Source organism: Anoplopoma fimbria, chromosome 6 (genome assembly GCF_027596085.1).
Source record: "Anoplopoma fimbria isolate UVic2021 breed Golden Eagle Sablefish chromosome 6, Afim_UVic_2022, whole genome shotgun sequence".
NCBI classification, from domain to species: domain Eukaryota; kingdom Metazoa; phylum Chordata; class Actinopteri; order Perciformes; family Anoplopomatidae; genus Anoplopoma; species Anoplopoma fimbria.
In genome coordinates, this window is record NC_072454.1 from 21,844,278 (window position 1) to 21,858,774 (window position 14,497).

At 40.5% G+C, this 14,497-nt stretch overlaps 1 protein-coding gene across 1 annotated transcript in view; it reads right to left on the bottom strand.

Moving 5' to 3' along the window:
- Positions 1-488: 488 nt before the first annotated feature.
- The window catches only part of LOC129092396 (regulating synaptic membrane exocytosis protein 1-like), an 86,664-nt gene continuing 72,655 nt past the window's right edge, over positions 489-14,497 (bottom strand). The window contains 14 exon segments of the mRNA XM_054600337.1: positions 489-1,099; positions 2,466-2,605; positions 2,735-2,836; positions 3,075-3,187; positions 3,810-3,978; positions 5,088-5,120; positions 6,762-6,976; positions 7,089-7,249; positions 7,907-8,025; positions 8,303-8,323; positions 8,326-8,411; positions 11,787-11,852; positions 12,167-12,220; positions 14,109-14,192. Coding sequence (XP_054456312.1) covers positions 881-1,099; positions 2,466-2,605; positions 2,735-2,836; positions 3,075-3,187; positions 3,810-3,978; positions 5,088-5,120; positions 6,762-6,976; positions 7,089-7,249; positions 7,907-8,025; positions 8,303-8,323; positions 8,326-8,411; positions 11,787-11,852; positions 12,167-12,220; positions 14,109-14,192 — 1,582 coding nt within the window. The 3' untranslated portion in view covers positions 489-880.

A 14,497-nucleotide genomic window follows, 5' to 3' on the forward strand; every position in this document is an offset into this window, starting at 1 on the left:
ACTGCTGCCCCTCGTGCTCATTTGGGCCGTGCTGTTACCATGGTAGTGCTGGCTAAGACAACAACCACCAATTTGCGAAGCCGCCTCGGTTTGCCACTTGCTAGCTCCCGCGCATTGTTTACACCACTCGTCCCTGTGGCCTAGCATCAAGCTCTTTTCTGATTGGCTGGAAGGGCTACTAGGGTGGAGGACTCCACTTTGATCGGGGGGTGGGGGGCTCTGATTGGGAATGTACCGATACCGATACTGACTCAACTAGCTGGATCAGATATATGTGACAATGGGGCAGATCTAATCAATTTAGTTCTATGTTTTATACTAAACATTATAAATTCTTAAATTCTAATTCCTGTTTACGTTTTGACCAATAGGTTTAAAAAGTGAGATATACCGCTTATTAATTAAACACTGGTAGCGGATCGGTACTCTGCATCAACCGATACACAAAGTCCAGGTATCTTTATCGGTATCAGGGCTGAAAAGGGGGGATCCGTGCAACCCTAGCTCTGATCAGGTCTGCACCAGGAAGGAAGGAGAAAAAAAAAGAAGAAAGAAAACCAGTAGCGAGAGTTGAAGAATGTCGGACAAGATAACAAAGAAAGCGAAGCTTCGAAAAACAAAGAGGCTTACGGACGAGGAAAGAGGGAAGGTGTGAGACGTGATTGTCGGACTCCAGCTAGGCTTTGATTGGCTAGTTCTGTCTCTCCCTCTCTCCCTCTCCTTCCCTGTTGCTCCGTCTGGCTTTTTCATTGGTTGACCGAGGGCCCCATCGTTCCCGCCCTCTGCTCAGTTCTGGTCCAGTATCTGTGGTCCATTATTTTGTCATTTAAGGGATATTGAAAGGGGAAGGGGTGGGGGGGTTACGGTCGCCACTCGGTCACTAGGACCGAACGCCTGGTGGCGGTCCTGAGCTGTCCAGTGACGTCTGAGACGCCAGCCGCGTGAGCGGAGCTAACGTAGGGTCCACCAATGAGGACGGCGGAAACAGTTTGTACCAGCCAATCACCGTGCTTGAGAGGTCCAGCTCCTCCAATAAGATCTGTGCTACACCCATGAAGCATTTGTGGTCCAATCGTCCGTAGTCGCCCCATACGATCACCTAAAGGAGAGAATGGAAAAAGATGAGTTTTAGAGTATTTAAACCCAGTTTAACTCTAAACTTAAATTCCACTTTCAACTCCATATTAACATCAGTTACTCCCTAGTTTAATTAGGTTTAATTGTAGTTTAATTCAGGTTTAATCCTTGTTTAACTCCAGTTTAACTGCAGTTTAATCCTGGTTTAATTCTACTATAACTCCGGTTTAATTCTGGTTAACCTTCAGTTTGTTTAGTCTGCAAAGCATTAAGCTGGGGAACCACATACTCATTATGGCTATGTTTATGAATCATTTTTTTTCAGCAATGTGGACTCCGAGGCTTCAGAGTCTGAAGTCTTCAAGACAAGTTCAAGTCAAGACTCAAGTCAAATCCAAGGTTTTTCAAGACAACTCCTAAATCAAGTCAGTGGCAGTAATGTGAAAAAAACAAAACACTTTTACTTAAGTAACTAGCTAATCAAACTATTTTGTCAGTTAATAATTTTGTACCCATACTCAAGTAGTTGTTTTGATGACTACTTTCACAACTACTTGACAACTTGTTTTTGATACGTGACAGTTATTTTGCTTGAGTATAGTTTTTGGCTACTATACCCACCTCTGGTCTAAAGTCAAGCCATTTGGGACAAGTCCAAGTCATGTCGCCAATCATTCAAGACTTGTCAAGTCATTAAAATGAGTCTAAATCCAGGCACATCACAAGTCTTGACCCAGTTTGAGTTTCAGTCTTTAAGGCCTCTGAATGCAGACAAATACAATAACATGGTATTTTCCTTTCAAAGGGGTGTTAAAGGACCAGTGTGTAGGATTCAGCAAAATCTATTGGCATAAATGGAATATGATATTATTAAATGTGTTTTCATTAGTGTATGATGACTTGAAACTAAGAATTGTTGTGTTTTCCTAAGCTTAGAATGAGCCCATCAAATTCCACATAAGGAGTGAGTCCTCTTCAAGGAATCCGCCATGTTGCATCGACCACGTTTCCACGGTAGCCCAGAACTACTTCTCAAACACGCTTGGAAAGGGAGAGTTGAGCGCAGGGGTATTCAGTTGGTTGCAATCTGCAAACTCACCACTAGATGCCACTAAGTCCAACCACCAGTGTGGTGCTTTAAGTTTGATTTTCACAGCAGTTAAGTTTATTAAAGTCTCAAGACTACAGCCCTGGCAAAGAGACAATTACACGACTATGATATGTTAAAGAATGACCTAAAAGCTTTCTTTACTACAGTAATTAAAATAAGTTTCAATTTAAGTGTTTTTATGGACATTCTCATTACAAAATGAACAATGGTTGGTCGTTCAGTCTATTTGAGATTAAAGTGTAACTAGGTACATCCTCCCACACACACAGAGGATTACCTGAAGCACCTTGCCCTGGGGACTCTCCTCAAAGAGCAGGTGCTGCTGGTAGAGTGGCTCCAGGGTCTTTCGTGCAATCTTGGTTTTCTTTTTGGCTTTGCAAGTTCCGTTATCCAGCAGGTACACCTTGACGTAGGGAGCTGGGGGTTTAGAGGGAAGGAAAAGGGAGAAAAGAGAGAGGGGTTGTGCATGTGTTTGAGTTTGACATCCAGGCATTGTGTTTAAGGTCTGTGTGTGTGTGAGTGAGACTGTGTGTGTATGTGTGTTACCTGGGAGGGATTTGGAGCCTGGTTTGGATGTAAGGCCTCGTGCCCTGATCACCTCCACCTCCAGCTGACCTTTCTTATCCATCAAACCGATCTGAACATCACCTGTGTGTATGGAAGATGTATTACACAAACACACATTCACACCAGATCTGGACAAATGATTATAAATTCATCAGAAGCTACTTCAAACATTTTATTCCCCATTGTCAATATGTACAGTTTTGGCACATTTTAGCTCCTCTCTGAGTTCTCAAATTATCTCAATCTGTTTGTTTTTTGCACGACAAACGAATTTTCTGGGTATGGAATATGCAGTGGATCAGATGGATCCATCACTCACCCATGGCAGGCGTGGCCAGTGTTTGCCGGCCAACCAGCTGACCGGGGCCCAAACCATCCAGGAAGTCACTGAATTGACTGTCGGCGCCCAACCGCATACCTGAGAAGATCAGACTGACACACACACACACACACACACACAAACACAAATGATTCAATAATTCTTACAACACCACTCAAATGCGCGAAAAGCCTATCAGCGTTGAGATTTCTCCTCCTGTCATCACTAAGGTCCTGACCTTGTTGAATCAGAAATGTAGGAAAGAAAGATTATAGCTCTACGTGGGTACCCAGAACTCTACGATACCTCATATTAGTAGAGACCTGAAGTAACTATGTGTAAAAATGTATGTGTATATACCATATGGTAGAAATAACGACACTGCCCTATTAACACCTATATGACGTTGTCTTGAGTGTTGATGGAGCAGCTACAATGTTAGCATAGCCTAGCACCGATCGTTATAGGCTGAGAAAACAGCATTTTAAAATGTATTTGTAGAACTTACAAAGCATGAGCTCAGACTTTTTACAAATTGGAATCATTATGTAGTTATTTCGGATAACATTTTCGTAAAATTGGCTTAGAATTTAACCCTACTGGGCCACACATTTAAAGTTAAAGTCATTAAAAAACAAATGTATTTAAATAACCCTTATCACAGCCAACAAATGTTTAGCCATATAGGTCCACACAACCAAGTCATCTTTCTTTCTTTTGCTTCGGCATACGTACTTCCCCTCAGAGCTGTAGCTGTTCATGCTGCCGTCGGTCGATTCCCTGCTCGCCTGCCGGTTCATGACCGACCCTCCCCGCGGGTACTCCACCGCCATGCCCGTCTCCACGCTCCTCTGGATGCTGCTGCTGCCACCGCCCTTACCCACCTTCTTCCCAGTGGGGGCTTCTGACGCAGAAAAAGAGGCTGTTTAACAACCGGAGTTTGTGTGCGCCATTTTTTTTAACCGAGGCTCAGTTATCAGGGGTCTCATGTCGCACCTACCACAAAGCTCAAACTGTAGCTTTGTACAGAATATGAATTATTTTTATATAATACTTATTTTTTGCATAAAGTCAGGGTAGTAACTGACAAGCCTGATAACTGTAGGCTGAGGTTCATTAAAACGCAGGCCAACCCGTGCAAATTCATATCCCATGGTGACCTCACCAACATTGCAAAACAGAATTTCTGTAAAGCATTAATACATAGCAGTATTAAGTATGCTCGAAAAAAACGTTTCTGTGTAAAAAAAATTGGGGGGAAAATAGGAAGTTATATTGACTGTTATTTAGGTGATGAGGTCACTGCAGGAAGAAAACATGGCTTAGTCACTCCACCCCAAACTAGAATGCTTGGCAAGGGTGTGAAGGTAGAAGGTTAAAGAAATCATACGGTGCACATCTGGACTTAACGGGGGAGTTCAGATCTTTTTAAAAAGCCTGCTGTTTCATTTGCCGTCCTTTCGGTCAACAACAAACTGGTGTTTCAGATTTTCTTTCTTGTGCGTTGCAACAATCAGACTATTGAGACAATTATTTGGTTCAGGCCAGGCTTTCTAGAAGAACTGAACTCGTTGGGGACAGAAGAGGGTGGAGTAAGGAAGCTTGCCGGAGACAGAGTTCAGGAAGGGGCTGGGAACTTTGGTCCAGCTAACAGAGCTATTCTACAAACTCTCCCTCTCTGCTATCGTTCTCTCTCTTTCTGAGTTCAGTCTATCTTATCTGCATTTGTCTCTTAAAACTCTTTCAAGTGCATTGAGATGCTTTATTAATTAGTGCCTTAACATCAGAGATGTTAAATTTAACAAGCTGGCACATAAATGTATTTACTCCTGCTGTATAATATAATACGATGCTTGGTTTATTATTCAACAACAATGCACATTTCTAAACTATTAACTACTTAGTAGCATCACCTGAAGTAAGTGTCTGACTGTCCTTTTTTCAAATCTGTCTGTCTGTCTGTCTGTCTGTCTGACTGACTATCTCTGTCTTTCTGTCCATCTATTGCTTTACCTTTCTGTCTGTCCGCCGCCTTACCCGCCGCCTCTGAAATAACACACACAACAACAACAACAACATTATCATAAACAACAGCAACAGTAAAATGATCGAAATGTGTTACAGTGTTAGTGACCTACTATTTATTTGAGTGTATTTTTTTTCTGTTTTGATAATGCATCAAATACATAAACAAAAAATGCACCCATGATGCATCTGTTTATCCAAACCAGCTCCTTGAGCGTGTTCATATTTGACGTGGCGGCTTCTCCAGGATTCAAGAGAGCTTTACTGCCACTGTCCTCGACAACGAAACAGTAGCTGCAGCTGAAATCAGGGTCTGACATTTTACATCTAGAGCAGGTTTGGCTAAACTCTTTTTAAATTTTGGGCCAGATACAGAAAAATATTAAGGAGCCATGGGCCAAACAATAGTTATTGAGTCATTATCAACCAGTTACACTGCGAGATAATCAGTGTTTCTTGACCAAAAAAACCCAAATGTGGCATAGAAAATTCATTTTCTGTTAAAATAACAATTTAACGTTTGACATAACAGAAGTTTACTGGCGTGCCCCAAATATTACAAAAAGTATCTGTGTATCAGCTGCTCTTAAATTTTGTTCAAATTAATTCAATTATTTGTAATTCTTATACAGTGCACAATATAAATCTGTTAAAACAAATATAATAAAAAACAAGTTAAAATTGGCAGAAATGGCCAACTACTGGTTTATGTTCATGACTTAAGAGCCAACTTAAAGATTACTATGTAAGTGTAAAAATAAAATTTGAATCTGTAAGTCTAATAATTATAATTATTTTTACTATAACAAACTGGCAGAAATGTTAAAATATTGGATTTTGTGCCAAGAGGAGATTATTTCACTAAACCTAGTTGCAATCGAGTTAAACTAGGATGAGAAATGTACATGCAGTGCAATTTATTTGTAATACGCTAAACCCTTATTGTGGTTTTATTTTTTAAATTCAATGCGGGCCAGGTAACCCTTGGAGCTTTTGTTGTAAACATGCATGTTTTATTTACATTTTACATTTACCCCCAAACATATTATGTATGTAGTCAAATACTCCACAGGGTAACCTTTGAGTGCACCACAGTGATCGTACACTATGACATCACTGTCCACTGACCAATCCCATCAGAGATGCTGGTGTGGTATCTCTGCTTTTCCAGCCTGCTCTTGTCACTCTTTAGAGCCGCTATGAGTAAAAAAACAAATGTCTGACTTTGGCGCCCCCCAAATGTAGTATGAAAAAAGACACTGCAGCTGAGAGATCTCCTCCAATTGTCTCTTTTTCCTACAAACAAAAACATATTCCGTCAGAATGGTTTAAAAGATGCTATAATCGTGTAAAAATGATCTACAAAAAGTTAAGAAAAATAGCTTCCGAGCTAAATTTTCTCCTTCAGCTTCACTGGTAAACCTTTCAAATGTTTGGCCTTTTAGTTTATCTGTCATCTTGCAAAGGCAAAGAATGATTCGACACGCAATATGAAACAAACTAAATGCCGTTAGAGGCTGCCAATCTTCTTGGCGATGTATTTACAGTATTTACACTATGGCTACGCTGTGGTGATTCTCTGATGAAACAACATTTTTTTTACAGGGCCTTTAGTGGGGTGTCTGTGGTTGGCGTGGCGGTGTGGGTGACTGTTTCTCTGACCCGTCTGGCTGAGTTGCGAGGTGCTTCGGCTGCGTCTGGACGGCAGGATGGCGACGACGCGCTGGCTGAGGCTCGAGCGCCGCTTCTTGATGCCGCTCCCCAGGCTCCCCAGAGCCGTGTCTGATTGGCTGCCGTCGGCGTGCTCCATGCCGTAGATCTCACCGCTCACGCTGGTGCTCTTCATCATGTGGCGGCCGGTCGCACGCATGGCCCTGCTGATCATCAAACCAAAGCTCATTTTATGTGACTTCATATACAGAAAAGTAAACATGAATAATAAACACAAAAATAGGCAAAGTGAGTAAGTTTGTGTGTGTGTGTGAGTACCTGAAGCGTCCCCGGGGTCTCTCCGACTGGATGGACATGTAGCTGGTGCTACTGATGCGAGAGGCACTGCTGGTTCGAGAGATGGCTGACACGTCGCTGACATCGCTGTCCGAGGACTTATGGGAGACGTTCTCGCTGCTCCGCCTCTGGTCCTTGTAAAGCTGTAGGAAATACACATCACATAACGGGCTATGCACATCTAACTTTTTGGGCAATAACAACGTAAATAACGCGCTGTTATTCATAGATTTCTCAACATTATATTTTCATGTGTTATCCAGGAAGTATAAAGACAGTTAAATCACACATGGCGGGCGGATTGGAGGGAAGTTGGATGGGTTCAACAATCTAAGATCTTTCAGCCAGGAGACCACAGTTTGTACCCTGCGTGAAATGAGTTGTCAATGTTGATTTATTTGTCACTTAACTTGCGTTTTTCAGTAACGGCACTAACGGCATTAGTTTAAGCAAAACCCTGATCTATTCCTACACTAGGTAAGTGTTTTTTGTTGCCTAAACCCAACTAAGTATTTCACGATCTTTTCAAATACAAATAAATAAATAATGTGCCCTTAATGCTTGATAGCTGGTTAAGGCTTAAAGATCTTTTTTCACTTATTCAGGCCAATTCAATGCCCTGCTTAGTTTGAAGTCGCCCCAAATGAGGTCACAAAACTCCATCAACCAGTTGGAATGATAAAGGTAGAACTTCTCCGCTGTAAGAGGGAAAAAAGTGATCTGGGGTAAGTTACATTTATAAGCAAAAGAAAAAAGACTTTTTTGACTGCAGCAGTAATAAAATCACAGTTGTGACCCACCTCGCGTTTGTTCTTGAGGGCTCGGTCCAGGTCCTGTTGGCTGGAGGTGGCGGCAGCGGACGCCCTGTTGGAATGGACCCTCATGTGGAGCTGACGAACACACTCCTCTGCTACCAGGGCTACACACACACACACACACACACACACACACACACACACACACACACACACACACACACACACACACACACACACACACACACACACACACACACACACACACACACAATACAAGAAACTCAATATATTCCCATTTCAGGTCCAATGTAATGTAAGGTGTCATTTTTACAAAAATAGCAGCAACAGTTACACAACTCTGTATTTTTTCTATGGACTATATCTTGGCAGAAAGTCGCCAAATGTGAGGTTGCCAGGCAGACCAATGGACATCTGTACCTTGTTCTACAGTGCTGCTCTTGGGGGAAGCTGTGGGAGTTGCCTCACTCTGCGGGCGGAGGAGGACGTCACTGAGGAGGAAAGAGACGCACCACCTTGGAGGTGGCCCCTGACACGAGATGATAGTGATAGTGAGGCAAAGAGGAAGGAGGTGGGAGAAGAAGATGAACAAAAGCAAGGATGAAAAGAACAGGGGATGAAAAAAAGGAGAGAAAACAAATTTAAAGTAAATTTGTTTGTGACACTGAAGCTCCAGTCGTCACTTGCTGGACGGAGTTCTCGTTTCTGGAGTCGATCCTGTTCAGATCAGCATCACTTTCGACATTAATAATTCACCTGAAGACAAAACTGAGCACTACAACAACCAAAGGAACCAGCTTTCATTCCGTGTTTCTTATCTTAAGATGTGTACCAAAAAATATATAAAGATGCATAAAAAAAAATTAAAAAAAGCGAAAAAAATACACTGTGAAAATAAAAAAAAACAGCAGCGTGAAGCTCGTTCCGGTTGTCAATGGTGAAGAATCCTGTTGCGGGAAGAGCAGCAAATCAAGATTAAGACAGTGGAAGAACAGAGAGAGAAGGTGAAAGCCTTAAAGCACAAATCCCACCACATTTGAAGACACCCATTCATTTTTTTTGTCCATTCTCACGACAGACCCGAGACCAGGGGTTATTCAGAAAACCTGTTTCCTATTTCACTGTAAACTACCCATAATTTTTTTTCTTTTGGCATGTTGCCAATCAAATCAATTGCATATTCTTAAGATAATAATAACCCTACTTTCATTATTCAATTGAGTATTAAATGGAAGAATAATAAATAGGAAAAAAATTGAATAAAAATGTAAAAATGATATGAACAATAGAGTAATAATTATTAGGTGTAAAAAAGGTAATGCTGACACCGGTGCAAACTAAAATAGCAATAAGAGTGAGGTAAATATATATATAAAAAAAAACTAAGATAGAAAGTTAATTACCACAACGTAAGATTAAAAACAAGAGCAAATAATATGAAATGAATAATAAGTAATACTAACACCACTTCCTAAAAATAAAAAATAGTGATATTATTTCTATATATTTTTTGTTGCCATTAAAACTAATTTCCATTCAAATTGCCATTTTACTGGCCATCCACTCTGCCACCTTGAGAATGCGTTTTTATAATAAACAAAAAACTTAACACCACGCGTACAGATCGACTTTGAATGCCTTGACAACACATATACAACAAATATACAAATACACAACGGCAGCAGCGTCCGAGGGTTGCGATGTGGCAAAGACCGGTCACACAAACACACACACAAACACAAAACACGTAAACGCATGAGGGAGTGAAAGAGAAGCCTTGTCTTGTCCCTCTCCACCACAGTATCTATCCACTGCCTCTGTATCAGTTGGTTTAGTCTGAGGGGCCACTCATTCTAGGGGAATCCCCTTACCAAGGGGCCGCAGTGGGGCCTTCTTTCCTCTGGAGCCCCTTAAGATGGAGGTGGGCTTGATTCTTATACATACATACACACGTCACACGAGTGCCATACAAACCCAAAGCCCCCGCAACACAGTGTGGAAGCAGCAGCGTGTAGGAACGAAAAAAAAACGGGAAGAAGGATGGGGTCGAGGAATAATGGAGGGGAGGAAAAAAAGCAACAGAACACAAATAAATAAAAAGGTCTTCCAAAACATGTGACATTCAACTGAAACTATCCGATGGATTTCCATTAAATTTATAATACTACCACCGGGTCAACATTTTTAATTTGCCCAATACTTAAGTTTGTGACCCAAAAAAACCCTGCAAAACTAATGATTCCCTCATCCTAAAATGTACTTTGGGTGTAGTTTTTTTGTTTTTTGCAAATGTTAGCATATAACATGCTAAGAACATATTAAACATTATACTTGCTAAACATCAGCATGATAGCATTGACCAGGTGACAAACTCTGGTTCTGAAGTAGAATGTCTTAAACCTGCATTCTTTCAAATGGCCACGTTTGAAAGAATTGTACAGCTTTTCAGATCAGTGATTTATTACCTTGTTCTAAACATTGCCCAAACCAAATAGGTTATTTCTGTTTATTAGGTTTTTTTGTGAATGTGTAATATTTATTATGCTTGCTATGTTTTATATATAAGATATTATTTATATTGTTTGCTTCATTGATTTGTACATTTGGTGGCGACTCCTCTAAGTCTATGAGAAAATGACTCTACTTCTCTCTTGATTTATTACCTCAGTAAACATTGTAAACATGAGTTTATGGTCTCAATCTCTAGTTTCAAGTCTTCTTCAATACAGCATGATGTTCATTTAGTAAATGATGGTCCATTTAGAGTCAAATAGGAAATAAAGCAGGGTATGCTTTAGGCCACCTCGTGACTGACATGTCGCCACCATGGGGTTGTCCAGGTGGGGAGTTGGCCGTGTTTTTGTCTAAGAACTCTAACATTATATTCAAAATCTGCACCATTTGCCAACTTAAATACCAATAAATGATTAACTTTAACTTTCAACCGTCATACGAATTCCCCCTACTTTGCCTCTGATTAACTAATCCTAACATTCTTACACTAACCCTAGCCAATCTTACTCCTCATGCCTAAACCTAACCAATCCAACCAACGAAGGTGACCAGTACTTGCAAATCAGAGGTAGAGTAGGGCGCCATAGAGGATTCGTAATTTCTCATCAAGGGCTTTGTCCTTGTATTTCAAACTGAATCTCTCAAGTTTTTTCCATGTGAAGAACTGATGTCCTTCGACTTTATCTAACTTTTTAATCAGCTATTTGACTTCTGAGTGAAAATGGAGGAACCCAAAAATGTTATGATAGATGGAAATAAGCCAGTATCAACATATATCAATATATCAATTAGGGGATACAGATACAGGGATTCTTTTTTGAGCGGGTTTTCTTTGGCCTATATTTGTTTATATTTTTGGCAAATTGGCACTATTAAAAGTATACCAAAGTAGACATTAATTTATCCTGTTTGCCATAGATTTACAGACAACTATCACTTACTTTGATACAGAAGAGCTCTAAATAACCCGATGATGCTTAGACAAGTTCTGAAGCATTTTTTTCTATCAATTCTAGGTGGATGTACGGACATTTACTGTATTTGCAATGGACATCAGATTTAACGATATCCTCAAAGACTATAAGTCACACTGAGCGACAACAATATTTGTTTCTCTTTTGGCTATATCCTGTAATATCCAATGAGTTAAATTGCAGAGAAGCAAAGTGAATATATCATTGCCCACATCCCGACTAATTGTAATCTTGTTGGAATGGGGCCTGGGACTAACATAAGAAAAAATATGGCTTCTTCCAAACTGGTAATTGGGATTTGAAAAGCTACCAGCGAAATCCTTTTATTTTGAAGTCTGCCCTGTATTCTCCAGCTCCCGTCGTTAAAGACATACACTACTGTTTGACATGTGCTGAGCCTGCAGTACATGCCTTACCTGCCGCTGTCAGGGAGCTTCCTGCCAAGAGTGTGACACTCGGGTGTCTCCAGGGTCCGAGGCTGCCTGGAGAATGGTGGATGAGCAAAAGGGAACAATACACAAAAGAAAGAAAATATGGAGGGATGGATGGATGAACGAGAGGATGGAAGAGAGCATGACGGAGGAGACATCATTTAGATTTATACGGCCTTATACGTTTACGATCTGGACAACAGGAAATAGGGGGGCATGCGGTGATGACTGGTGTGATTGTGATATGAATAAGAGGTGTCACACACTCATGCTTCATCTGTAACTGTGCCTGTGCCTGTGTGTGTGTGTGTGTGTGTGTGTGTGTGTGTGTGTGTGTGTGTGTGTGTGTGTGTGTGTGTGTGTACCTCTTTGTACTGAGGTGAATTAAAGTCTCTTGAGAAGGAAGTAGCATCCATATTCTCCATTCATGGACATGAAGATGACAAGGATGATACATGCACCACCCACACACACACACACACACACACACACACACACACACACACACACACACACACACACACACACACACACACACACACACACACACACTTCTGGTATGAATTTATGTACATCACGAGTTCTAAATCATTGCTGAGCACTTTGCCTTGAAAAAGAGAGACTTCTTAAAGACTGAGAGGAGAAAGCGAGCACACAGAAGCTGCGGATGGCGATTCCCAGAACAAAAAGTACACTTCAGAAAGACTGCAGGAAGCGAACCCAACGAGGCAGGGGATTCATTAGCATAACCAGAACAAACTACTAAGTTTAGAAGAGAACAAATCGGCTGACTGGAAAAACGCGAAGGAAGGATAGAAAAAGCAACAGGACAAAAACTTCGGCACCAACAACCACAACCAGGGACGAAAAACTATTGCTACAATTCTGCAACAAATTACAAACCAGAAAGACACCACCCACAAGCTGAAAAACCATACAAGCAACCCGATACACAATGTGAGTGACACAGTCCAAAACATAAGTAGAACTTGCCTTTATGCCTACAGGGGGCACTCAGACTGTCGTTTAGACAAGTTCTATATTGTATATCATGTTCACTCTCACTGTGTCCAGCTCATTTACCAGAAACTAGAAATGAAGGCATAGCGATAGGAAGCTAAACTGAAAAAAGGTCAGGAATAGCTTGTGATTTTATCTTTTTTTTATTTTTATGAATAAAGTTAAAATCATGCAGTTGTAATTGCTGCTATTATTGGTTTTAAGAAGATAACAATTTAAATTAAAACCATTTAGGGATATAAAATGCTTTTTTTTGTCGAGAGTTAGATGAGAAGATTGATACCACACCAATATCATTATTAAATATGAAGCTAAAGCCAAGAGATATTAGCGTAGCCTAGCATAAAGATTTGTTATATTCAAGTTATATCATGTTTAATAATCCGTCCCCTTTGGCAGAGCCAAGCTAGTTGAGTACCCCCAGTTATGACTTTCTTTATGGTCAACTAAGCTAGCATTCTCTTGGCTGTAACTACAGTACCAGTCAAAAGTTTGGACACACCTTCTCATTCAACTACTTTGAAGCATCTAAAATATAAAACATATTCTGGTTTGTTGAGCATTTGTTTGTTTACCACATAATTCCATATGTGTTCCTTCATAGTTTGGATGTCTTCAATATTAATCTACAATGTAGAAAAAAAATAAAAAAAAAATAAAGAAAAACCATTGAATGAGAAGGTGTGTCCAAACTTTTGACTGGTACTGTACATATTTGAGAGGACAAATACGAGTATGGTATTGATCTTCTCATCTAACAGTCAGAGAGTAAGTGAATAAGCGTATTTCCCAAAATGTTTACCTGTTTCTATAAAGGCATATGAAAATCTTAAAATCCGCCACATTCCTGTTTTACTAAATTTGGTAAAAATAAGTCAGATTAAGCTTGTTCTTTATGATGCAAGATAAAATCACTCACTTTTATCAGAGTAGAAAGAGTTGAAATAGTTGAGGTTGGAAATTACCAGCTAATCAGAGATACACAACTCAGCAAAGAGAAAGAGATTTGCTAGCTGCAAATATGCGGTAGAGCTTGACATCTGCCTGAACCCAATAAGACCCAACAGAACCCAAGGTATTTCAGTCAGTTCCTTACAATGCTAAGGGTGTGGGGGACTTGGGAATTGGTGACATACTGGTTGGGGATTTGCCTTGTAAAACAAAAACCATTATCCTTTTATCATAACTAAACAAAACACTTTAGGGGTTTGGATAATAATGGCATCAGATTTAAAGGCATTAGTCAAGCTCTAAGAGGAAGCGGCTGGGGGGTCCACAAAAGGGTACCTGTCATCTTCAGGGGACGCATGTTGGATAAGAATCCTGGGACTCGCCGCACGTCTCCGAGGCAGGGAATGGGACAAAGATTTTCTACGTGTACACATACAAAATATATCACCCATATGACCAAATCAGCAAATGGTTACAAAATCAGAAAGCCATGCTATTCCATTATTGGGTATTAATGGGTGCACATATTGTTTGGCAACTTGAGGGGCAACGGCACGCTGACATACAATAAGGTGTTGTTGTTGATGTTCTTTACCTCTGCCGAGGAGGTTATGTCTGTTTGTCAGGTGGATTACAAAAAAACTACTGATCCAATTTTCACCAAACTAGTGTATTGGTGTAGTGAGCCAAGGAAGAACCAATTCAATTTTGGAGAGTTAACAAAT